The sequence below is a fragment of the Anomaloglossus baeobatrachus genome, chromosome 11 (assembly GCF_048569485.1).
Source record: "Anomaloglossus baeobatrachus isolate aAnoBae1 chromosome 11, aAnoBae1.hap1, whole genome shotgun sequence".
Taxonomy (NCBI): domain Eukaryota; kingdom Metazoa; phylum Chordata; class Amphibia; order Anura; family Aromobatidae; genus Anomaloglossus; species Anomaloglossus baeobatrachus.
The window spans coordinates 41,844,705-41,871,670 of NC_134363.1; the positions used below are offsets into that span (position 1 = coordinate 41,844,705).

General features: G+C 52.6%; 1 protein-coding gene across 3 annotated transcripts in view; it reads left to right on the forward strand.

The window, feature by feature from the left end:
• Positions 1–26,966, forward strand: part of SCAF1 (SR-related CTD associated factor 1) — an 86,543-nt gene that overhangs the window by 9,438 nt on the left and 50,139 nt on the right. For all 3 annotated transcript variants that reach the window (XM_075328921.1, XM_075328920.1, XM_075328919.1), the window contains exons 5-7: positions 13,988–14,121; positions 15,317–15,441; positions 16,930–20,496. In XM_075328921.1, the coding sequence (XP_075185036.1) occupies positions 13,988–14,121; positions 15,317–15,441; positions 16,930–20,496 (3,826 nt within the window). The remainder of the gene's footprint in view (positions 1–13,987; positions 14,122–15,316; positions 15,442–16,929; positions 20,497–26,966) is intronic.

The window sequence follows — 26,966 nt, forward strand, 5'->3', positions numbered from 1 at the left end:
CATAGCTCCACAGCTTAGTCAGCAGCAGCTGCTGACTATGTCGGATGGAAGAAAAGAGGGCCCATACTAGGGCCCCCAGCATGCTCCCTTCTCACCCCACTTTTGTCGGCGGTGTTTGTTAAGGTTGAGGTACCCATTGTGGGTACGGAGGCTGGAGCCCACATGCTGCATCCTTCCCCATCCCCCTTAGGGCTCTGGGTGAAGTGGGATTTTACCGGTCTCCAGGCACAGAGACCGTGCTCCGTCCACAGCCCCTGGGGAATCTGCTGGATATGGAGCTGAGTATCGTCAGGGACAGGACCCTGCTACATCAAGGTACTCTGTGTCCCCATACAGACGCAGACACACTGCAGCATTGCTGAGTGTGTTAGTGCGCCGGGGACAACAGCGCCGCGCGCTTGTGCCACTACTCACTACAGCTCTGCTGAGTGAGTCTATGTATTGCGAACTGCCGCGCCGGCCGCTGCTGTTAGTTTAAAAAATGCTGCGGCGCGGCTGGGACTTGTGGTGCGCCGGGGGCTTCCGCGCTGGCCGTGCATGTATGACGGCCGCGCTTATTAATCGAGTCCCCGGCTTTTGCGGCCTAGTTTCGTTTCGTTCCCGCCCCCAGGCCTGCCAGTCAGGGGAAGGGCGGGACGCTGTACAGAATGTCAGCGCAGAGGGCTGGAGTCTATTTACATACTCCAGCCCTCACACTGGGCACAGTGGGACGCCAGTTTCCCGCACTTTGTCTGCGGCACGCCCACGGTCCGCCCCTCTTCACAGAACGCCGGCAGCCATTCCAGTCTGAGCTGGAATGTATAGCTTGCATGCTATACATTGCACTGTACGGTCGCTAGTGATTCTTGGCTATATTCCCTCCTATATTACTCAGAGGAGACAACAGCATGTCATCCGCAAAAAGCAAGGGTGCCAAGGCACAGGCTTTCTATGCTGCTTGCACCGCATGTGAGGCTACTCTACCTGCAGGTTCCACTGACCCCCATTGTGTGCAGTGCTCGGCCCCTGTGGCAACTGCTCGGCCGGGGCCTCTGCTAGAGGTGACCCAGGGCGAACCACCTGTGAATACTGTCCAGGTGACGGGGACGGAGTTTGCAGTCTTTGCTGATAGATTGTCTGTGACTATGACTAAAATTCTAGAAACGTTGCAGTCTAGACCAGTATCTCAGACCATGGGCACTGTTGAATCATTGCTCCCTGGTCCCCCTCAATTGGAACAGCTCCGGGCTCCGGGGGTGTCCCATGCATCCCAGGGTGAAGGCTCTGACACGGACGACAGTCCCAGACAGCCTAAGCGAGCTCGCTATGAGCGGCCCTCGACTTCATCACACTGGTCAGGGTCCCAGCAGGAGGACTCTCTGTATGATGAGGTGGAGATGGCTGATCAGGATTCTGATCCTGAGACCGCTCTCAATTTGGATACGCCTGATGGTGACGCAATAGTGAATGATCTTATAGCGTCCATCAATAGAATGTTGGATATTTCTCCCCCAGCTCCTCCGGTGGAGGAGTCAGCTTCTCAGCAGGAGAAATTCCATTTCAGGTATCCCAAGCGTAAATTAAGTACTTTTCTGGACCATTCTGACTTTAAAGAGGCAGTCCAGAAACACCACGCTTACCCAGATAAGCGTTTCTCCAAACGGATTAAGGATACACGTTATCCCTTTCCCCCTGACGTGGTCAAAGGCTGGACCCAGTGTCCCAAGGTGGATCCTCCAATCTCCATGCTTGCGGCTAGATCCATAGCTGCAGTGGAAGATGGGGCTGCACTTAAAGATGCCACTGACAGACAGATGGAGCTCTGGTTGAAATCCATCTATGAAGCTATCGGCGCGTCGTTTGCTCCAGCATTCGCAGCCGTATGGGCACTCCAGGCTATTTCAGCTGGTCTTACACAGATTGACACGGTCACACGTACATCTGTTCCGCAGGTGGCATCCTTAACCTCTCAAATGTCTGCATTTGCGTCTTACGCGATTAATGCTGTCCTGGACTCTACGAGCCGTACGGCAGTGGCGTCAGCCAACTCCGTGGTTCTACGCAGAGCCTTATGGTTAAGGGAATGGAAGGCAGATTCTGCGTCCAAAAAGTGCTTAACCAGTCTGCCATTTTCTGGTGATCGACTGTTTGGTGAGCGTTTGGATGAAATCATTAAGCAGTCCAAGGGTAAGGATTCATCCTTACCTCAGCCCAGACAAACCAAACCCCAACAGAGGAGGGGACAGTCGGGGTTTCGGTCCTTTCGAGGCTCTGGCAGGTCCCAATTCTCCTCGTCCAAAAGGACTCAAAAGGATCAGAGGAGCTCAGATTCTTGGCGGGCTCAGTCACGCCCAAAAAAGACAGCCGGAAGACCCGCTACCAAGGCGGCTTCCTCATGACTTTCGGCCTCCTCTCTCCGCATCCTCGGTCGGTGGCAGGCTCTCCCGCTTTGGCGACGTTTGGCTGCCACAGGTCCAAGACCGTTGGGTGAGAGACATTCTGTCCCACGGGTACAGGATAGAGTTCAGTTCTCGTCCTCCAACTCGATTCTTCAGAACGTCTCCGCCTCCCGACCGAGCCGATGCTCTTCTGCAGGCGGTGTGCACTCTAAAGGCAGAAGGAGTGGTGATCCCGGTTCCTCTTCAGGAGCAAGGTCACGGTTTTTACTCCAATTTGTTTGTGGTACCAAAAAAGGACGGATCTTTCCGTCCCGTTCTGGACCTAAAACTTCTCAACAAGTACGTGAAAACCAGACGATTCCGGATGGAATCCCTCCGCTCCGTCATCGCCGCAATGTCTCAAGGAGATTTCCTAGCATCAATAGACATCAAGGATGCTTATCTCCACGTGCCGATTGCTCCAGAGCATCAGCGTTTTCTGCGCTTCGTGATAGGAGACGAACACCTTCAGTTCGTAGCTCTGCCTTTCGGTCTGGCGACAGCCCCACGGGCCTTCACCAAGGTCATGGCAGCAGTAGTAGCAGTCCTGCACTCTCAGGGACACTCTGTGATCCCTTACTTAGACGATCTGCTTGTCAAGGCTCCCTCTCAAGAGGCATGCCAACACAGCCTGAACGTTGCGCTGGAGACTCTCCAGAGTTTCGGGTGGATCATCAACTTTTCCAAGTCAAATCTGACCCCGACCCAATCGCTAACATATCTTGGCATGGAGTTTCATACTCTCTCAGCGATAGTGAAGCTTCCGCTGGACAAACAGCGTTCACTACAGACAGGGGTGCGATCTCTCCTTCAAGACCAGTCACACCCCTTGAGACGCCTCATGCACTTCCTAGGGAAGATGGTAGCAGCAATGGAGGCAGTCCCTTTCGCGCAGTTTCATCTGCGTCCACTTCAATGGGACATTCTCCGCCAATGGGACGGGAAGTCGACGTCCCTCGACAGGAACGTCTCCCTTTCTCAGGCGGCCAAGGAATCTCTTCAGTGGTGGCTTCTTCCCACCTCTTTGTCAAAGGGAAAGTCCTTCCTACCCCCATCCTGGGCGGTGGTCACGACGGACGCGAGTCTGTCAGGGTGGGGAGTGGTTTTTCTCCACCACAGGGCTCAGGGTACGTGGACTCAGCAAGAGTCCACCCTTCAGATCAATGTTCTGGAAATCAGAGCAGTGTATCTTGCCCTACAAGCCTTCCAGCAGTGGCTGGAAGGCAAGCAGATCCGAATTCAGTCGGACAACTCCACAGCGGTGGCATACATCAACCACCAAGGAGGAACACGCAGTCGGCAAGCCTTCCAGGAAGTCCGGCGGATTCTGACGTGGGTGGAAGACACGGCATCCACCATATCCGCAGTTCACATCCCAGGCGTGGACAACTGGGAAGCAGATTTTCTCAGTCGCCAGGGTATGGACGCAGGGGAATGGTCTCTTCACCCGGACGTGTTTCAGGAGATCTGTCGCCACTGGGGGATGCCGGACGTCGACCTAATGGCGTCCCGGCACAACAACAAGGTCCCAGCTTTCATGGCGCGGTCTCACGATCACCGAGCTCTGGCGGCGGACGCCTTAGTTCAAGATTGGTCGCAGTTCCGGCTACCTTATGTGTTCCCTCCTCTGGCACTGTTGCCCAGAGTGCTGCGCAAGATCAGGTCCGACTGCCGCCGCGCCATCCTCGTCGCTCCAGACTGGCCGAGGAGGTCGTGGTACCCGGATCTGTGGCACCTCACGGTAGGCCAACCGTGGGCGCTACCAGACCGACCAGACTTGCTGTCTCAAGGGCCGTTTTTCCATCGGAATTCTGCGGCCCTGAACCTGACTGTGTGGCCATTGAGTCCTGGATCCTAGCGTATTCAGGGTTATCTCAAGAGGTTATTGCCACCATGAGACAGGCTAGAAAACCAACCTCCGCCAAGATCTACCACAGGACGTGGAAGATATTCTTATCTTGGTGCTCTGCTCAGGGATTTCCTCCCTGGCCATTTGCATTGCCTACTTTTCTTTCCTTCCTACAATCCGGTTTGGAAAAAGGTTTGGCGCTAGGCTCCCTTAAAGGACAGGTCTCAGCGCTCTCTGTATTTTTTCAGAAGCGCCTAGCACGACTTCCTCAGGTACGCACGTTCCTGCAAGGGGTTTGTCATATCGTCCCTCCTTACAAGCGGCCGTTAGAGCCCTGGGATCTGAACAGGGTTCTAATTGCTCTCCAGAAGCCGCCTTTCGAGCCTATGAGGGATGTTTCCCTTTCTCGCCTTTCACAGAAAGTGACTTTTCTTGTAGCGGTCACCTCTCTTCGGAGAGTGTCCGAGCTAGCAGCGCTGTCATGCAAATCTCCCTTCCTGGTGATTCACCAGGACAAGGTGGTCCTGCGCCCGATTCCGGAGTTTCTCCCTAAGGTGGTATCCCCCTTTCATCTCAATCAGGATATCTCCTTACCTTCTTTGTGTCCTCATCCAGTTCATCAATGTGAAAAGGATTTGCATTTGTTGGATCTAGTGAGAGCACTCAGAATCTACATTTCCCGCACGGCGCCCCTGCGCCGATCGGATGCACTCTTTGTCCTTGTCGCTGGTCAGCGTAAAGGGTCGCAAGCTTCCAAATCCACCTTGGCTCGGTGGATCAAGGAACCAATTTTTGAAGCCTACCGTTCCGCTGGGCTTCCGGTTCCCTCAGGGCTGAAGGCCCATTCTACCAGAGCCGTGGGTGCGTCCTGGGCATTACGGCACCAGGCTACGGCTCAGCAGGTGTGCCAGGCGGCTACCTGGTCGAGTCTGCACACTTTTACCAAGCATTATCAGGTGCATACCTACGCTTCGGCGGACGCCAGCCTAGGTAGACAAGTCCTTCAGGCGGCGGTTGCCCACCTGTAGGAAAGGGCTGTTTTTACGGTCCTGTCACGAGGGTTATTTTACCCACCCAGGGACTGCTTTTGGACGTCCCAATTGTCTGGGTCTCCCAATGGAGCGACAAAGAAGAAGGGAATTTTGTTTACTTACCGTAAATTCCTTTTCTTCTAGCTCCAATTGGGAGACCCAGCGCCCGCCCTGTTTTCTTAGGGATTTTTGTTTTTTTCGGGTACACATGTTGTTCATGTTGATTGGTTTCAGTTCTCCGATGTTTCTTCGGATTGAATTTGTTTTTAAACCAGTTATTGGCTTTCCTCCTTCTTGCTTTTGCACTAAAACTGAGGAGCCCGTGATCCCACGGGGGGTGTATAGGCAGAAGGGGAGGGGCCTTACACTTTTAAGTGTAGTGCTTTGTGTGGCCTCCGGAGGCAGTAGCTATACACCCAATTGTCTGAGTCTCCCAATTGGAGCTAGAAGAAAAGGAATTTACGGTAAGTAAACAAAATTCCCTTCTTTCATCTTTTATACCATTAAATATTTTTAAAATAAAAAACCTGAAAACATTTAATGCTTAAATTCAACAATTGTAATTTTATTTATTTTTATTTATTTATTTATTTTTCTTCATCGTTCCTTATGGGAGATCCAGACCATGGGTGTATAGCTTCTGCCTCCGGAGGACACACAAAGTACTACACTAAAAAGTGTAGCTCCTCCCTCCGAGCATATACACCCCCTGGATGACCAAATCTAGCCAGTTCAATGCTTTGTGTTCAGGAGGTCACACACACGTGCATTCTCATCTGATTTTTGATTTTAAAGAGTTGGAAGAAAAGCGGGTCCAAGCTGGACTCCCGGCATGTCCCTTCTCACCCCACTGTGTCGGCGGTGCTGTTAAGGTTGATTTTACAAGGCTGGCGCCTTACATGCTGCGCTCCTTCACCATCCCTCGGGCTCTGGCTTGAAGTGGGAGCCATCACGGTTCTCACTGCTTTGCAGGAGACCGGTCTCCATCCGCAGCCCTTTCAGGACCCTGCCGGACAGAGCGCTCACCCCTCAGGGACCTGGCCCTGCGTCTCATAAGCTAAGTATTGAGACGTTATTGAGGGGTCCCTTGTACATTTATTGTGGGGAGAGTGTGTTATTTAACTTTGCTGTGATTTCCGGCCGGTTCTCTGGTTTTCTCCTGAGAACCGCGCCGAGGGTGCCTGCTCGTTGGCCGCATGGAAAAATTTAGGCCCCGGCTTCGGCTGCGGCCTACTTTCGTTTTCACTGCCCCGCATGTCAGTCACGCAGAGGGACAGTGCGGCGCCGCCCACCGGCCGTTCAGCTCAGGGAGGACACTCCTCTCTGAGGAGATGTTTCCCTCCCCTGTATTTCTCCTTGGCCCTCCTGTTCCCGCTCTTGGACTAAACCCCGCCCCCCCCCTCCTCACTCCGGCGCCATTTTATCAGCGTTCACACACTGATCGGCGCTGGCTGCTGCAGCTCTGCATCTGTCTGGGGGTCCAAGCTGTGGAATCGGAGGGCACACAAAACGGGCTGGTAAGCCACAACCTCTGGTTGTGGACTTTCTTATACACTCTCTGGGGGTCATTCTGAAGGAGTGTGTTCCTTACTGCAGAACCTCCACCTCAGCAGCATGTCTCACACTAGGAGCAAGGCTGCAAGGCTTTACTCTATATGCACTGCATATCAGCTCATACTGCCTGAACCGAGCACATATCCACATTGTGATGCCTGCTCTAACATGGTGGTGCCTCAGCCTGGAGTCTCCCCAGGGGTCCCTCCGGCTGCTCCAGCCCCGGTGGCTGAACCCCCGGCTTGGGTAGCTTCGTTTTCTAAAGCTATCTCCCAGTCCTTTGCCGACTCCATGGGACAGCTGTCCCGGACTCTGCTGACCATGCATCAGCCCCCTTCTCAGGGCGCCTCTGCTGCTCCGACTCGCTCTGCAGAGCTCACAGAGGATTTTTCATCTGTTCCCAGACCCCGTCGTCCTAAACGGAGACGCAGGGACTCTTCTCCCTCCTCGTCCCACGGCTCTGATTCACGAGCTGAATCGCAGGGCGAGGAGGATGCCTTTACTGTGGGCTCGGACGCTACCTCTATGTACCCCATTGATCTAACTGAAGGTGATGCGGATGTTAGTGACTTGATTGCATCCATTAATTCCGTACTGGACCTCAATCCACCAGTGTCAGAGGAACAAGCCTCTCTGGTAGAAAAACACCAGTTTACCTCACCTAAGAGAGCAAGGAGTATGTTTTTTAACCACTCCAGTTTTCAGGCCACTGTGACCAAGCCCAGGGCCTGTCCTGACAAACGCTTCCCAAAGCGTAGTTCTGATGACCGTTTTCCCTTTCCACCAGAGGTGGTCAAGGAGTGGGCTCATTCACCAAAGGTAGATCCTCCGGTGTCTAGAATCTCAGCCCGGACAGTTGTATCTGTGGCCGATGGCACCTCACTTAAGGATCCCACTGACCGCCAGGTTGACATTCTGGCCAAATCTGTATATGAAGCGGCAGGGGCCTCGTTCTCCCCGTCTTTTGCAGCAGTGTGGGCTCTTAAGGCCGTCTCTGCTTCTCTGGCGGAGATGCATTCCCTCACCAGGGACTCTATGCCCGAAATGGTTGCCTTAACTTCCCAGGCTTCGGCTTTTTCATCCTATGCCATGTCTGCCATTCTGGAGGCTTCTCACCGCACGGCGGTGGCTTCCGCTAATTCCCTCGCGATCCGCAGGATCTTGTGGCTTCGAGAGTGGAAAGCAGACGCTTCTTCCAAGAAGTACCTTGCTGGGCTCCCCTTTGCTGGGTCCCGGCTGTTCGGTGAACAACTGGATGAAATTATTAAGGAAGCTACTGGCGGGAAGAGTACTTCCATGCCACAAACTAAAGCCAGGAAACCTGTCCAGGGCAGGAACCAGTCGAGGTTTCGTTCCTTTCGTTCCTCTAACTGGTCATCCTCTAAGCCCTCAGCCTCGTCCACTAACTCAGCCAAGGATCGAAAACCCAGCTGGCGCACGAAGCCGCGTCCTCAGAAGAGCGGAGCAGCCGCTGCCACTAAGGCAGCCTCCTCGTGACTATCTGGCTGCGCCAGCAACATCCTTGGTCGGTGGCAGGCTCTCCCACTTTGGCGACGTGTGGTTTCAACACGTCTCCGATCAGTGGGTGCGGGATATCATCTCCCACGGCTACAGGATAGAATTTTCTTCCAGCCCGCCAAACAGATTTTTTCTGTCCACTCCCCCCTGCTCCAAAGCCGCCACCTTCTCTCAGGCCGTGGCATCCTTGCAGGCCAACGGAGTAATTGTACCGGTTCCCGCCCGGGAACGCTTCAGAGGTTTCTACTCAAACCTCTTCCTAGTCCCCAAGAAGGACGGTTCCTTCCGGCCCATCCTGGATCTCAAGCTTCTCAACAAGCATGTTCAGGTGCGGCACTTTCGCATGGAATCTCTGCGATCGGTCATTGCCTCAATGACCCAAGGAGATTTTCTAGCATCCATCGACATCAGAGATGCCTATCTGCATGTGCCAATTGCAGTTTCACACCAGCGTTGGCTACGTTTTGCAATCGGAGAGGAACATTTCCAATTCGTGGCTCTCCCCTTCGGGTTAGCCACGGCCCCTCGAGTATTCACCAAGGTCATGGCAGCAGTGGTTGCGGTTCTGCACCTCCAGGGGTTGGCAGTGATTCCTTACCTGGACGACCTTCTAGTCAAGGGTTCATCCAGTGCAGACTGTCAGCGGTGTGTCTCGGTCACTCTCGCCACGCTTGTTCAATTCGGGTGGCTTGTCAATCTGCCCAAGTCCACTCTGACCCCGACACAGAGACTTACGTACCTAGGGATGCAATTCGAGACTCTGCCGGCACTTGTGAAGCTGCCCTTAGTCAAACAGCAGTCCCTTCATCTGGCGGTGCGCTCTCTGTTGAAGCCCCGCCGTCATTCCATCAGGCACCTCATGCAGGTGCTGGGTCAGATGGTGGCGTCAATGGAAGCGGTTCCCTTTGCCCAGTTCCATCTGTGTCCTCTGCAGCTGGACATTCTCCGCTGTTGGGACAAGCGGACCTCTTCCTTGCACAGGCTAGTGGCTCTGTCGCCACAGACCAGGAGCTCTCTTCAGTGGTGGCTTCGGCCCCTCTCTCTGTCCCAGGGACGCTCCTTTCTGGCCCCGTCCTGGGTGATTCTCACCACGGATGCCAGTCTATCCGGCTGGGGAGCAGTGTTTCTCCACCACCGAGCACAGGGCACTTGGACTCCGTCCGAATCAGCCCTCTCGATCAATGTGCTGGAAATCAGAGCTGTGCTCCTAGCTCTCGTAGCCTTTCACCACCTGTTGGCGGGCAAGCACATTCGAGTCCAGTCAGACAACGCGACATCAGTTGCCTACATCAATCACCAGGGCGGGACTCGCAGCCGCCTAGCAATGTTGGAAGTTCAACGTATCCTTCAGTGGACGGAGGACTCCAAGTCCACCATATCCGCAGTCCACATCCCAGGCGTAGAAAACTGGGAGGCAGATTATCTCAGCGTCAAACCGTGGACAGCGGCGAGTGGGCCCTGCATCCGGCAGTGTTCCGGTCAATCTGCCGCAAGTGGGGCACTCCGGAAGTGGATCTAATGGCATCCCGGCACAACAACAAGGTACCGGTTTACGTGGCTCGCTCCCACGATCCTCAGGCCTTGGCAGCGGACGCGCTGGTTCAGGATTGGTCCCAGTTCCGTCTGGCCTACGTGTTTCCCCCTCTAGCTCTCGTGCCCAGAGTCCTGCGCAAGATCAGAATGGAGGGCCGTCGGGTCATAATCATTGCTCCAGACTGGCCCAGGCGAGCTTGGTACCCAGACCTGCTCCGTCTGTCCGTAGAGGTGCCGTGGCATCTCCCGGACCGCCCAGACCTTCTCTCACAAGGTCCGTTTTTCCGCCAGAATTCTGCGGCTCTGATTGACGGCGTGGCTCTTGAGTCCTGGATCCTGACGGCTTCAGGCATTCCTTCCGAGGTCATCTCCACTATGACTCAGGCTCGGAAATCTTCCTCGGCCAGGATTTACCACAGGACTTGGAGAATTTTCCTGTCCTGGTGTCGCTCTTCCGGCCATGCTCCTTGGCCGTTTTCCTTTCCGACCATCCTGTCCTTTCTACAGTCCGGTCTGCAGCTAGGACTATCCCTCAATTCCCTCAAGCGACAGGTCTCGGCTCTGTCAGTGTTATTCCAGCGGCGTATCGCCCGACTGGCCCAAGTGCGCACCTTCATGCAGGGCGCATCTCACATCATTCCGCCTTACCGGCGGCCTCTGGATCCCTGGGACCTTAATCTGGTCCTCACGGCCTTACAGAAACCCCCCTTTGAGCCTCTTAGGGAGGTTTCTTTGTTTCGACTTTCACAGAAAGTGGTCTTTCTGGTGGCCATAACTTCTCTCAGGAGAGTCTCTGATTTGGCTGCGCTCTCTTCGGAGTCACCCTTTTTGGTTTTTCACCAAGAGAAGGTGGTTCGCCGTCCGACTCCGGACTTTCTCCTTAAGGTGGTGTCTCCTTTCCACCTTAACCAGGACATTTCATTGCCTTCCCTTTGTCCGGCCCCTGTGCATCGCTTTGAGAAAGCGTTGCATACTTTAGATTTGGTGCGGGCGCTCCGGATCTATGTGTCACGCACCGCTGCTCTTAGGCGGTGCACCTCTCTTTTTGTGCTGACCACAGGTCAGCGCAAGGGTCTCTCGGCTTCTAAACCGACCCTAGCTCGTTGGATTAGGTCGGCCATATCCGATGCCTACCAATGTTCTCAGGTGCCTCCCCCGCCGGGGATTAAGGCGCACTCGACCAGAGCTGTCGGTGCCTCTTGGGCTTTCAGGCACCAGGCTACGGCTCAGCAGGTATGTCAGGCTGCCACTTGGTCTAGTCTGCACACCTTTTCGAAGCACTACCAAGTGCATGCTCATGCTTCGGCAGATGCGAGCTTGGGCAGACGCATCCTTCAGGCGGCTGTCGCCCATTTGTGAAGTTAGGTTTTGCCTACTTCTCAGTTTTCTTTTTCGCTCCTAATTGGGAGACCCAGACAGTGGGTGTATAGCTACTGCCCTCTGGAGGCCGCACAAAGAACTACACTTAAAAGTGTAAGGCCCCTCCCCTTCTGGCTATACACCCTCCCGTAGGAGTACAGATTCCTCAGTTTTAGCTTTGTGCGCAAGGAGGTCAGACACGCACGCATAGCTCCATTGTTTTTAGTCAGCAGCAGCTGCTGACTATGTCGGATGGAAGAAAAGAGGGCCCATACAGGGCTCCCAGCATGCTCCCTTCTCACCCCACTGTATGTCGGAGGTGTTTGTAAGGTTGAGGTACCCATTGCGGGTACGGCGGCAGGAGCCCACATGCTGATTCCTTCCCCATCCCTTTTTACAGGGCTCTGGGTGAAGTGGGATTTACTGGTCTCCAGGCACTGAGACCGTGCTCCATCTACAGCCCCTGGAGAAGATGCTGGATGGAGCGGAGTACATCAGGGACATGGCCCTGCTTCCTCAAGGTACTCTGTGTCCCCGTGCAGGCGCTCACACCGCAGCATGCTGGGTGTTGTAGTGCGCCGGGGGACAGCAGCGCTACGGCGCTTGTGCCATGGCCTCATTCAGCTTCGCTGAAGCAGGCACACTTATAGGAATCGGTCGCGCCGGCCGCTGGGACTGCGGCGCGGCTGGCACTTGTGGTGCGCCGGGGACTTCAGCGCGGCCCGCGCTTTTACGGCGGCCGCGCTGATAACTCGAGTCCCCGGCTTTTGCGGCCTGCTTCCGTTCGTTCCCGCCCCCGGACCTGCCAGTCAGGAGAGGGGCGGGACGCTGGCCACGTCTAGGAATCGGTCACGCCGGCCGCTGGGACTGCGGACGCGGCTGGCACTTGTGGTGCGCCGGGGACTTCAGCGCGGCCCGCGCTTTTACGGCGGCCGCGCTGATAACTCGAGTCCCCGGCTTTTGCGGCCTGCTTCCGTTCGTTCCCGCCCCCAGACCTGCCAGTCAGGAGAGGGGCGGGACGCTGGCCAGTGCATCAGCGCCGAGGGCTGGAGTCGTTTTTACATACTCCAGCCCTCACAATCGGCACAGAGGGGACACTGTTTCCCGCACTTTTGTTTGGGAACTCCCACGGACCGCCCCTCTCCACAGACGCCGGCAGCCATTCCTGCTGACACGCTGCGCTGCAGAGGGGAGCCGGGGAGACCCAGACAAGGAATTCTGCAGCCTCTTACCCGCTATTCAGCGGGCGGTAAGCAGCCCTCAGGGCTCACCCCCTCTTGTGCCAGTAGTATTCTTAGTATTTTGTTTCTACAAATACTTTGTATTGCATAGCGCTGGTCGCCCTTTGGCTATAGACTCTCTCACATTGCAGAGAGCCAGCAGCATGTCTACCAGAGCCGTGGGTGCGTCCTGGGCATTGCGGCATCAGGCTACGGCTCAGCAAGTGTGCCAAGCGGCTACCTGGTCGAGTCTGCACACGTTTACCAAACACTATCAAGTGCATACCTACGCTTCGGCAGATGCCAGCCTAGGTAGACAGGTCCTTCAGGCGGCGGTGGCCCACCTGTAGGAAGAGGCTGTCTGACAGCCCGTTCATGTGGTATCTTTTTACCCACCCAGGGACTGCTTTTGGACGTCCCACTGTCTGGGTCTCCCAATTAGGAGCGAAAAAGAAGAAGGGAATTTTGTTTACTTACCGTAAATTCCTTTTCTTCTAGCTCCAATTGGGAGACCCAGCACCCGCCCTATTTGTTCTTAGGGTTTCGTTTTTTCGGGTGCACATGTTGTTCATGTTGTTTCTTAAGTTCTCCGATCGTGTTATCGGATTGAATTTGTTTTTGAAACTGTTATTGGCTTTCCTCCTTCTTGCTTTGGTACTAAAACTGAGGAATCTGTACTCCTACGGGAGGGTGTATAGCCAGAAGGGGAGGGGCCTTACACTTTTAAGTGTAGTTCTTTGTGCGGCCTCCAGAGGGCAGTAGCTATACACCCACTGTCTGGGTCTCCCAATTGGAGCTAGAAGAAAAGGAATTTACGGTAAGTAAACAAAATTCCCTTCTTCTGTTTATTTCCCACCCATGGACTGCTTTGAGACGTCCCATGGTCTGGGTCTCCCATAAGGAACGATGAAGAAAAAGAGAATTTTGTTTACTTACCGTAAATTCTTTTTCTTATAGTTCCGACATGGGAGACCCAGCACCCTCCCTGTTGCCTGTTGGCAGTTCTTGTTCCGTGTGTTTTCACCGGCTGTTGTTGTAGACAGAGGTTCCGGTTATTCCGGGTTTTACTCTATCTCTACTGGTGGGTGGATGTCCTCCTTCAGCTTTTGCACTAAACTGGCTAGATTTGGTCATCCAGGGGGTGTATATGCTCGGAGGGAGGAGCTACACTTTTTAGTGTAGTACTTTGTGTGGCCTCCGGAGGCAGTAGCTATACACCCATGGTCTGGGTCTCCCATGTCGGAACTATAAGAAAAAGAATTTTCGGTAAGTAACAAAATTCTCTTTTTTTACACATTACCTTAAAACAGTTTTCATAATGCAAAACGTGCAAAGATTTTAGACCTCTTTCCCGACTCCTGAGGGGTAAATATTCCAACGTAGGCAATGGTAAATCCCTTCGGCCATATTGCATTTTCGGTAATTGACGGATTTCAAGGAATTTTCCAGTTTTTCCCCCTTATTGAAAACAGGGCCGTCATGTCTTTGACTGTTTCGTCTTTTCAGATTCCTGACCCCGCGACAGATCCGCTGTTTAGTTTGTCTAACGAATTGGAATATGTGGAAAGGACTTGTACAATCGGGCCAGGGTCTCGTCTCCTGTCTTCAGCAGAGGAGAATCTAGAATATGAAGATCTGTAGTGAGTATCCGTCTCATCTGTCACGTACCAAGATGGTGACTACAAGGACCTTTAACACACAATAGTAGTTCCGCAGCACACCATACTAGTGCCATAGTGGTGGCCATCCAAAATTGAGGTATATTAGGTTTTTACTATTTAAATACCAATGTGAGACTGACAGCAGCAATCAGAGGTAGCTCTGATTGCTGCTTTTGGAGATAGATGCCGGCTGTATAACACAACCGGCACCAGCTCCAAACCCCCGCAACCTGATCCAAACCTAGGCGCTTTGTAATACTTGCTGACAGTTTTTCCGATGAGAACCGATTAAGGGGCGTCATCTTGTCCTTGTAGACACCCCCTCTATAGGAGGCTAGACTAGGGCCACACTTCCCCTTTAAAAATTGTGTTTTGCTACCCTTGGTGTCAGGATTATTGAGAATCCAAAAATGTCATCAGTCTAGCATAGGAAACCCCCCTTTAACATTTAGGCGGGGTCTAACATTTAGTCACACATTACACCATGGTTTTGGGATGCTGTGTGATTGGCCGCCTGCCTTTCCGATATACCATATTTTTCGGATTATAAGACATCCTTTTTCTCCCAAAAATTTGGGAGGAAAATGAGGGGTGCGTCTTTATAATCTGAATGTAGCTTACAGGGAGGTGGAAGAGAGTGGTAGCAGGGGGCAGGGGCAATGCTGTGGGTGCCTGTACTATGGCAGATAGGCAGGTCTCAGCGGTGCAGGCTTCAAATAATAGCACCTGGTATTGGCGCGTGCGCAGATGGCGCTCTCAGCTCAAGGTCTCCTCTGCACATGCGCCGCCTCCGGCCCATTGATCTCCTTGGAGCGGATTTAAGGATAATGGCGCATGCGCAGATGAGATCTCGGCTCGTCATTGAACCGATAGCTCAATCTGCGCACGCGCCGACTCGGGTGCCATTTCTTTGAAGCCCGCACCGCCAACAGTTTCCTGATGTTGCCTACCTCATAGCGCCTGCAGTGAACATCTGGAACACCCGCCGCATTGCCCTGGTCCACCATTCCTGCCTCTGCTAACCCCGCTCCACCACTGCTGCCGCCCACCTTTTAAGGCACCACCGGATTGCAAGAAAAAACATATTTTTATTTTTTTTTCTCTAAATTTGGGGTGGGTCTTATAAACCGAAAAATACGTTAATTGTCACTTTTTTTTTATGTTATTCCCCAAGTTCGATGGAGGAAATGGATGAAGTGGAGTTTACGGCAGAGGTCAGACTCGGAGACGTTGAAGCTTATTCAAGTACGCGGTCAGGAATCTTTAGAGGAGACAGACGCTGGAGATTCCAGAAATCGGGTGCGTAGGGCATGCTACATACCCAGCGGTCAGGTTTTCCCAGTCTGATTTATTAGCGGCTTTCAAATATTATTGAATGGGATAGCCTTGTACAGCGCCCTAGTATACAAGTCAACATCAACGATGAAGACGACGCAGCGCCCCCCACCAATCGGCATTATTCTGGCCCCCACTGCTCTGACATGACGGCCTATTTAAACCCCTTTACCCCCAGGCAATTTTCCATTTTTCGTTTTTTTTGCTCACGTCCTTCCGAATGTCGTAACTTTTTATTTTTATTTTTTTAATTTTTTTATTTTTCCGTTAATCTTGACGTATGTGGGACGAGTTGTAGTTTTAAATTAAACCATGAGTTTTATCATACAGTGTACGGCAAAAAAATTCCAAGTGTGGAAAAATTGCAACAAAAGTGCGAATGCGCTATACTTTTTGGGGTATTTTATTCACCGTGTTCACTATATGGTAAAACAGATGTGTCATTGTGATGCCTCAGGTCGGTACGAGTTCGTAGACACCAAACATGTATAGGTTTACTTTTATCTAGGGTTAAAAAAAATCCAGACGTTCGTTCAAAAAAAGTGGCACACTTTTTGCGACATTTTCCGAGACCTGTAGCATTCTCATTTTTGGGATCTGGGTCTGTGTTGGCTTATTTTTTGCGTCTCAAGCTGGCGTTTTTAATGGTACCATTTTTGCGCAGATGCTACGTTTTGATCGCCTTTTTTTGCATTTTGCGCAAAATTTGTGATGACGAAAAAATGTAATATTGGCGTTTGAAATTTTGTTACCCCTACGCCGTTTACCGATTAGATTGATTTAATATGTTGATAGATCGGGTGTTTCTGAACATAGCGAAACCAAATATGTGTATATTTTAACAGTTTAATTTTCAATGGGGCAAAAGGGGAATTGATTTGAACTTTTTTTTTTTTTTAATTTTATTATTCCCCCTAGGGGACTATAAGGATCAGCAGTCTGATCACTGATTCATTTTTGTTGATCAGAGCTGCGCAGCACTGATCAGCAGAAATGCTGTGTTCCTGTTAGAGCCACCACTCTGTCGGCTGTAACAGGAACTACGTCATGATAGCGACAGGAGTCCTCACATGACCATTGGCTACCCGGTGATCACTTCACGGGGCCTCCGATGGCGGCGGGGAAAGGGGATTTCCTGGCCGCGGCCATTTAAATTGCGCTTTCACATTTTGACAGCGCAATCTAAGGGGTTAACAGGCGCAGGTGGATCGCAGATACACCATGGCCTGCGAGGCACACATGTCTGCTGTTCAAATCAGCAGGCATGTGCAGGGATCACCACCAGCTCACTGCAGCAGCCGGCGGTGATTACCCCCTTCATGATTTAAAACGTACCAGTACGTCCTTGGGCATAAAGGGGTTAAGTTACAGGCTTCCAATATTGTGATCTTATAAAAGTTTTACTGTGTTATGCTGTGCTGATACTTATCGGTTGTTATCCTGTGCTTGCAGTGTGCCTAAGTACCTCAGGACTGCAGCTCATGGAAGGACAATCAGCAATCAAAGACACGTTATCCAGGCCCCCAAGAACTGGAGAAACTCCGCAACCCCTTAAATGCCCTCTAAATCTAAAGCCTTGTACGTCCAGGACATTACACAGAGCCGGCACGAAGCGTGACCTAGTGCAGAACCCAAAGCATGTTCACCGCGTTGATCTGGAAAGGACTTCTCAGCCAAAAAGTCCTTCTACAGTACTGGGACTTCTGGGGCCTGGCAAAGCTCCATTGGATGCCTTCTCTGGGTCTAGGGTACAAGATAAACTTTGCTCAAACAGGACTAGTCTGATTAATAGCAATACTCAATTTATGAAAAATCAACCCGACACTTTAGTTTCTGTAGGATTAGCACTAGGAAACGGCACTGGGGAATCTGGAGGACAACAAATACCACTCGGTGGAGAAGGGTCCACGTCCAACGACCAACATACGCAACCTGCAGGCTCTTTGGAAAAAAACGATTCAAGTTCCTCCTTTTCATCATCCGACTCACAGAATCCCGCACTTTCCGCCGGTGGCAGCGGCGACCCACAGTCGAATAGATCACAAGACCTAGATATTTATGACCCTTTTCACCCAACAGACGAGGAGAATGTCAATGGAGATTACATCTACGATGCCTCCCCAGAGAAGGAAGTGGAGGAACCGGTGGATCAAAAATACGATCCCTTCGACCCCACCGGCTCTAATCCAAGTTCCTCCGAGCACAGCCCTTCACCATATGAGGATGACGATGATGACGAAATAGGTAGTGATTCCCATACAGAAGGTCGAATATCAGAAGCTCTGGCGGGTATTTACAATGAAAATAGCTTAAGCCAAGAATTTCCTGGTGTGGATAAAAACAAGGAAAGCACAGAGCCTGTGGAAAGTGATACCTCTAAGGCGGTTGACGGGGAGGAGGGTGGGAGTGAACTGGACGGTAATAAAAAGGAGCAAAGACTTTCCAAAGATTCCTCAGATGTGGCTTCTAAAAGCGTTTCCAAACTGGATTTTGAACCCTACAGTCCTAGCTCCAGCATAGACCTGGACACCACAGATGAAGTGGAGGTAAAGGAACCTACTCCGGAAGTATCCGAGGAAAATACCGTCAGTGAAGCACCAGCTGCGGATTCGACCCTGAATGAAGCCAGTCCACCCGATACTCCTCCCGTGGAGCCAATAAGACGAGTGTTCACTGTAGATGTTGGAAATGACTTTCACCATAACACAGACTTCACGTCTGAAGCGGAATCCAAATCGAAGGTTGAAATTAAAGTATCGCTAGAGTCTTTAGCAAAGCCGGACATGAAATCTTATTTACGGTTAGAAAAAATTGCCAAACTCGGAAGCGAGTCGAGATCTCGTCACAAACGGAGACATTCCTCCGAAAGGAGGGATCGCGACGATGACTCTGATCGGAAATACGATTCCGAAATCGAGGAAGGAGAAATCGTCCAGCCGGACGAAGATTGTTTTAGCCCAATGCCCTTGTTCCGCAGCCGCTGTCGTGTCATGGAGAGACCGTTGAGAATGGTGGAAGGAGATGACTTTCTATCTTTGCATGCAGATTCAGATGAGGAAGGGGCCCTGCAAATCGACTTTGGCGAAAATCAAATGGATAATCGATGGAAAGGGCTGGACCTTAGACGAAAGATCACAAATCAAAGAAGAGAGAGGTATCGTAAAAAATCAAAGTCGCCTTCGAGACCTAAAAAAAAGTCAAAGTCGCGATCTCCTTCCAGCTCACGTAGTCGTAAAAAATCCAAACGAGAGCGAAAGCGATCAAGAGAACGGAAAAGATCGAAAGAACCGAGAACATCCACTTCCTGGTCTAGTACAAAAAAACTGGCAAAGGACGTTAAGGTGCGGAAACGGTCAAGATCACGCTCTTATATTAAGAACAGTAAGATTTCTCGATCTCGGTCTAGAGATCACAGGAGATCACGCTCTTGGTCGCCTTCTATTAGCACCAGCTTATCCGCCGTAGGGTCTTCTCGTACGTCAGCCGACAGGAGGAAAAGCCGCAGGTCGAAATCAAAGGAGAAAAGGCGTCGGTGGTCCCATTCTGGTAGCACTGAACGGTCTCGAAAAGATAAACACAAGGATAAACATCGGTCAGAGGTGAAGAAAAAGAAGAAGAGATCACGATCTAAATCCAGGGAAAGGGATCGAGACAGACGGTCTTCACGTCACTCGAATGAACGGAAGGAGAAAGAGAAGACAAGATCAAGGCATTTGTTGGATGAACCTAAGATTGAAAATCCTCCGCTGCTAGAACGGAGACGGCGAGACAGTCGATCAGTAGTGCCGCCTTCCATACAGGAGCTCAATAATGCCGATCTTTTTACTATTAAGAGAACTATCACCGTCAACCCAGAAGAGAAATTGGTTAGGGAGGAAATGCTTCACACGCCTGAGCTGTCTGGGAAACGAGAAGTTCTCTACGATTCCGAAGGACTAAGCTTTGAAACCTATTCTGACCGCGAAACTCTCGATGACAGAGATGGTAAATGTGGTCGGCCTTTTCACAGGCATTCGGGGAAATCAGATTCAGGCAAAAGGAGGCTGCCCATGGAGTTTGAGTCAAAGCGGGTAGGGGTAGATCGAGAGAGTAGGCAGAAAATCTCAAAAGAACGGGATAGGAAGCGGGATAGATCCTACACAGATGACAGCCGAGAAAGGTATAAAAAGAGATTCAAAGATGTCCCTGATCCAGAACCGGAGCCTATGAAGTTAGACCGAGAAAAGGTTCGCTCCGAAAAAGATAAGACTCCGAAGAAAATTAAGACCAGTCATAAAGACGGCAAAGGAAGTTCAACCAGGAAGGTCAAACTCCAGTCCAAAGTGGCTGTTTTGATCCGCGAAGGAGTCAGCAGTACCACGTCCGTGAAAGAGGCCGGATCCATCGGGGTGAAATTTAGTCGTGATAGAGAGAGCCGTTCTCCATTTCTTAAATTGGAAGAAAAGATGATGGATATTAAGAGCAGTCGGCCCAAAATCGAAACTGAAGATATTAAAGAACCTCTCTTACGGCCTAAAAAAGTAAAAGGCTTGAAAACAAAGACTGGTGTTAAGAAAGTAAAGATCGCCGGTGCTGGAGGAACTCTGGTAAAAACCAAGGGGACGCTAGAGAAGAAGAAAAAGAAGCTGAAGACCAAGGCTTCGCTCAAGAAGTCTAAGGCAGATAGCTGCAGTCAGGAGATCCTCAGCCCGATTGAAGCCAAAGATGAACCAATCTGGTCCGATACCGAGAAGATGGAGATAAAGGTGAAGCCCCCCAGTCCGCCCAAACCGGCCAACGAGCAGGAGCTCACTCCTGACTCGCAGACTGTAGACAGTAGCTGCAAGACTCCCGATGTGTCCTTCATGCCGGAGGAGCTCCCTGCAGACCTGGAGAGAAGTACTGACCTGGAGGTTGACAGTATTTCAGAACCTAAAGAAGAAACTCCTCGTCCGGTCCCTCCTCTTCCGCCACCTCCAGCGCCGATGTCGTGGAACCTGCAGTCAGGAGTGGACTGTGCCACCAGTGGCGTTTTGGCATGTAAGTACCGATGCTGATACTTACTCTATGTGTACGGCCAAATTTAGTTAGATCTGTTTCTAGCTCTCTACGACCATCAATATGGCTTCTGTAACGCTACTCATGGGGCTCATCTCCCGCCTTTCCTAGACTCCTAAATGGTAAATCCGCCTGGTCATAACCTCCTTTTATCACTGCGTGATTTTACCATTTAGGAATCTAGAGCGGTTTAGGGTGATAATCCCTTTAGGCTATGTGCGCACTAGAAAAGTGATTTTCTTTGTCGCTCCTAATTGGGAGACCCAGACAATTGGGTGTAAAGCTTCTGCCTCCGGAGGCCACACAAAGTATTACACTAAAAGTGTAAAGCCCCTCCCCTTCAGCCTATACACCCCCCGTACTGCTACGGGCTCATCAGTTTTTATGCTTTGTGCGAAAGAGGTCAGACATCCACGCATAGCTCCACAGCTTAGTCAGCAGCAGCTGCTGACTATGTCGGATGGAAGAAAAGAGGGCCCATAACAGGGCCCCCAGCATGCTCCCTTCTCACCCCACTCTTGTCGGCGGTGTTGTTAAGGTTGAGGTATCCATTGCGGGTACGGAGGCTGGAGCCCACATGCTGCTTTCCTTCCCCATCCCTCAATTAGGGCTCTGGGTGAAGTGGGATCCCATCGGTCTCCAGGCACAGGAGACCGTGCTCCATCCACAGCTCCTGAGGACCCTGCTGGATAGGAGCCGAGTATCGTTCAGGGACATGGCCCTGCTACTTTGAGGTACTCTGTGTCCCCGTGGGGACCGCGCACAGCAACACTCCAGCATTGCTGGGTGTGCTAGTGCACCGGGGACAGCAGCGCTGGCTGCATTTGTGCCACTATACACTTCAGCGTCGCTGAGTGTATTTGTGTAGGGGGACTGCCGCGCTGACCGCCGCTGCCATGGTTATCACTGCGGCGCGGCTGGGACTGTTAGTGCGCCGGGGACTTCGGCGCCGACCGCGCTTATACGGCGGCCGCGCTTATAACTATAGTCCCCGGCTTCTGCGGCCTAGTCTCATTCTTTTCCCGCCCCCAGCCCTGCCAGTCAGGGGAAGGGCGGGACGCTGTACAGGACGGCAGCACTGAGGGCTGGAGCATGCTTTGCATACTCCACCCCCCTCACTCTGCACAGTGGGGCACCAGTTCCCGCACTTTTCTGGGTCACGCCCACGGCTCCCTCCTCTCCCCAGGACGCTGGCAGCCATTCCTCTCAGCTCTGCTAACGCTGGAGAGGAGAGACAAGCTCAGGGAGACCCAGGCAGGATTTCTGGTGCCCACACAAACGCTTTGCGCAGGCGGTAAGCAGCACCTGTGGTGCTGGCCCCACTAGTGCAGAAGTGTATTTATAGTTTATATGATTATAGTCTATACTTTACACTGTAGGGTGCACTGTTGATTTGTGGCTATTTACCCTCCTGTATTGCTCAGAGGAGACAACATACTATGCTGCCTGTGCAGCATGTACGGCTATACTGCCGGCAGGTTCCACTGACCCTCATTGTGTGCAATGCTCGGCCCCTGTGGCACTTTCTCAGCCGGAGCCTCTGCTAGGGGTGGCCCAGGGAGAACCACCTGTTAACACTGTCCAGGTGACAGGGACGGAGTTTGCAGTTTTTACTGAAAGACTTTCTGAGACTATGGCTAAGATATTAGAAGCCTTGCAGTCCAGGCCGGCATCTCAAGCCAGGGGCACTGTGGTATCATTGTCCCCTGGTTCCCCTCAGTTGGAACAGCAATGTCCTCCCGGGGTGTCTCATGGATCCCAGGGTGAGGTCTCTGACACGGACCGCAGCCCCAGACCGACTAAGCGAGCTCGCTATGAAATTCCCTCGACATCATCACAATGTTCAGGGTCTCAGCGAGAGGACTCTCTGTATGATGAAGCGGAGGTAGCTGATCAGGATTCTGATCCTGAAGCCGCTCTCAACCTTGATACTCCTGATGGGGACGCCATAGTGAATGATCTTATCGCGTCCATCAGTGAAATGTTGAATATTTCTCCCTCAGCTCCTCCAGTGGAGGAGTCAGCTTCTCAGCAGGAGAAATTCCGTTTCAGGTTTCCCAAGCGTACAAGGAGTATGTTTCTGGACCACTCTGACTTCAGAGAGGCAGTCCAGAAACACCGAGCTTATCCAGATAAGCGTTTTTCCAAGCGCCTTAAGGATACACGTTACCCTTTTCTTCGGCGCTCCATTGGGAGACCCAGACGATTGGGTGTATAGCACTGCCTCCGGAGGCCACACAAAGCAATTACACTAAAAAGTGTAAGGCCCCTCCCCTTCTGGCTATACACCCCCAGTGGGATCACTGGCTCACCAGTTTTCTGCTTTGTGCGAAGGAGGTCAGACATCCACGCATAGCTCCACTGTTTAGTCAGCAGTAGCTGCTGACTATGTCGGATGGAAGAAAAGAGGGCCCATATGGGGCCCCCAGCATGCTCCCTTCTTACCCCACTTGTGGTTTGTAAGGTTGAGGTACCCATTGCGGGTACGGAGGCTGGAGCCCACATGCTGTTTTCCTTCCCCATCCCCCTGAGGGGCTCTGAGGAAGTGGGATCTTACCGGCCTCCAAGCCCTGAGGCCGGGCTCCGTCCACAGACCCATTGAACCTGCTGGATAAGGAGCCGGGGTACCGTTCAGGGACAAGGCCCTGCAACTTTCAGGTACTCTGTGTCCCCGTACAGACAGGCACGCACACGCCAGACTTGCTGGGTGTGTTAGTGCGCCGGGGACAGTAGCGCTCCACGCTGGGGTTTGAGTCACAGCAGCTTAGCTGTGTGACTTCATGTGCTGGGAACTACCGCGCCGGCCACTCTCGGAGCGGCGGCGCGGCTGGGACTTGTAGTGCGCCGGGGACTTAGCGCCGACCGCGCTTTTACGGCGGCGGCGCTTATAAATTTAGTCCCCGGCTTTTGCGGCCTAGCTCCGCTTCGTTCCCGCCCCCTCCCTGTCAATCAGGGAATGGGACAGACGCTGTGCAATCGTCAGCGCCGAGGGCTGGAGCCTTATTTACATGCTCCAGCCCTCTCACTAGGCACAGTGGGACGCAGGTTTCCCGCTTTTGGTCTGAGCACGCCCAGGGCCCGCCCCCCCCCCTCCACAGGACGCCGGCAGCCATTCCTGCATGCAGTCTGGCTGGAGGACGGACACAGGCTCTGGGAGACCCAGACTAGGGATTTCTGGCGACCACACACCCGCGTTGGCGGGCGGTAAGCAGCACATTAGTGCTGGCCCCACTAGTGCCACAGTGTGTATTGGTGTACTTTTTCCTGTACCAGATATATATATATATATATACTGCACTGTACGGTCGCTTCTTGGCTGTATACCCCTATATTGCTCTGAGGAGACAGCAACATGTCATCCACAAAACGCAAGGGTGCCAAGGCACGGGCTGTATTCACTGCTTGTACAGGTGGGGCTAATCTACCAGCAGGCTCCAACGACTCTCATTGTGTGCAATGTTCAGTCCCAGTGGCACTTCGTCAGCCAGAGTCTATGGTAGTAGTGGCCCAGGCAGAGACGCCTGTGAACCCTGCCCCGGTGACGGGGACAGAATTTGCAGTCTTTGCTGATAAAATGTCTGTGACTATGACAAAAATCCTGGAGACCTTGCAGTCCAGGCCAGTTGCTCAGACCATGGACACTGCTGTGTCTATGTTCCCCGGTCCCCCTCAGTTAGAACTAATCCGTACTTCAAGGGGGTCCCAGGCATCACAGGCTGAGGACTCTGACTCTGATGACAGTCCCAGGCCGCCTAAGCGAGCTCGCTGGGAGAGACCCTCCACGTCGTCACGCGGGTCAGGGTCTCTGCGAGAAGGGTCTCTATATGATGAGACAGAGGTGGGTGATCAGGAGTCTGGTCCTGACACCGCACTCAATCTGGATACGCCAGATGGTGACGCCATGGTAAATGACCTTATAGCGGCCATCAATAGGCTGTTGGATATTTCTCCCCCAGCCCCTTCAGCAGAGGAGGCAGCTGCCCAGCAGGAGAAATTCCATTTCCTATATCCCAAGCGGAAATTGAGTACTTTTCTGGACCACTCTGACTTCAGAGAATCAATCCAGAAACACCATGCTTATCCGGACAAGCGTTTTTCCAAACGTCTGAAGGATACACGTTATCCCTTTCCCCCTGACGTGGTCAAACGCTGGACCCAGTGTCCAAAAGTGGACCCTCCAATATCCAGGCTTGCAGCTAGATCCATAGTTGCAGTGGAGGATGGGGCTTCACTTAAAGATGCTAATGACAGACAGATGGACCTTTGGTTGAAATCTGTCTATGAAGCTATTGGCGCGTCGTTTGCTCCAGCATTCGCGGCCGTGTGGGCGCTCCAAGCTATTTCAGCTGGTCTGGCACAGGTGGACTCTTTCTTAAGTCCAGCAGTGCCGCAAGTGGCGTCCTTAACTACGCAAATGACTGCGTTTGCGACCTACGCTATCAATGCGGTACTAGACTCTACGAGCCGTACCTCAATGGCCTCCGCCAACTCTGTAGTTTTGCGCAGAGCCTTGTGGTTAAAAGAATGGAAAGCAGATTCTGCTTCTAAAAAATGTTTAACCGGCTTGCCATTGTCTGGAGACAGACTGTTTGGTGAGCAATTGGCGGAAATCATTAAACAGTCCAAGGGTAAGGACTCTTCCTTACCCCAGCCCAGATCAAGCAAACCTCAACAGAGGAAGTGGCAATCAAAGTTTCGGTCCTTTCGAGGCTCGGGCAAGCCCCAATTCTCCTCGTCCAAAGGGACTCAGAAAGAGCAAAGGAGCTCTGACTCCTGGCGGGCTCACTCACGCCCCAAGAAAGCAACCGGAGGTACCGCTTCCAAGGCGGCTGCCTCATGACTTTCGGCCGCCTCCCTCCGCATCCTCGGTCGGTGGCAGGCTCTCCCGCTTTTGCGACATTTGGCTGCCACAGGTCAAAGACCGGTGGGTAACAGACATTTTGTCTCACGGGTACAGGATAGAGTTCAGTTCTCGTCCTCCGCCTCGGTTCTTCAGAACCTCCCCACATCCCGACCGAGCAGATGCCCTTCTGCAGGCGGTGCATTCTCTAAGAGCAGAAGGAGTGGTGGTCCCTGTTCCTCTTCGGGAACAGGGACAAGGTTTTTACTCCAATCTCTTTGTGGTGCCAAAAAAGGACGGCTCATTCCGTCCTGTTCTGGACCTAAAACTGCTCAACAGGCATGTGAACGCCAGGCGGTTCCGGATGGAATCCCTCCGCTCAGTCATTGCCTCAATGTCTCAAGGAGATTTCCTAGCATCAATAGACATCAAAGATGCTTATCTCCACGTGCCGATTGCTACAGAGCACCAACGCTTTCTACGCTTCGTGATAGGAGACGACCATCTTCAGTTCGTAGCTCTGCCATTTGGTCTGGCGACAGCCCCACGGGTGTTCACCAAGGTCATGGCGGCAGTGGTAGCAGTTTTGCACTCTCAGGGACACTCTGTGATCCCTTACTTGGACGATCTACTTGTCAAGGCACCCTCTCAGGAGGCATGCCAACTCAGCCTGAACGTTGCACTGGAGACTCTCCAGACGTTCGGGTGGATCATCAACTTCTCAAAGTCAACTCTGTTACCGACCCAATCACTGACGTATCTTGGCATGGAGTTTCATACTCTCTCAGCGATAGTGAAGCTTCCGCTGGACAAGCAGCGGTCACTACAGACTGGGGTGCAGGCTCTTCTTCACAGTCAGTCGCACTCCTTAAGACGCCTCATGCACTTCCTCGGGAAGATGGTGGCGGCAATGGAGGCGGTTCCGTTTGCGCAGTTTCATCTGCGCCCTCTTCAATGGGACATTCTCCGCCAATGGGACGGGAAGTCAACATCCCTGGACAGGAAAGTCTCCCTTTCCCAGACGGCCAAGGACTCTCTGCAGTGGTGGCTTCTTCCCACCTCATTATCACAGGGAAGATCCTTCCTACCACCGTCCTGGGCGGTGGTCACGACAGACGCGAGTCTGTCAGGGTGGGGAGCAGTTTTTCTCCACCACAGGGCTCAGGGTACGTGGACCCAGCAGGAGTCCACCCTTCAGATCAATGTTCTGGAAATCAGAGCAGTGTATCTTGCCCTACTAGCCTTCCAGCAGTGGCTGGAAGGAAGGCAGATCCGAATTCAGTCGGACAACTCCACAGCGGTGGCATACATCAACCACCAAGGGGGGACACGCAGTCGGCAAGCCTTCCAGGAAGTCCGGCGGATCCTGATGTGGGTGGAAGCCACGGCCTCCACCATATCCGCAGTTCACATCCCCGGCGTAGAAAACTGGGAGGCAGACTTCCTCAGTCGCCAGGGCATGGACGCAGGGGAATGGTCCCTTCACCCGGACGTGTTTCAGGAAATCTGTCGCCGCTGGGGAAGGCCGGACGTCGACTTAATGGCGTCCCGGCACAACAACAAGGTCCCAACCTTCATGGCACGGTCTCGCGATCACAGAGCTCTGGCGGCA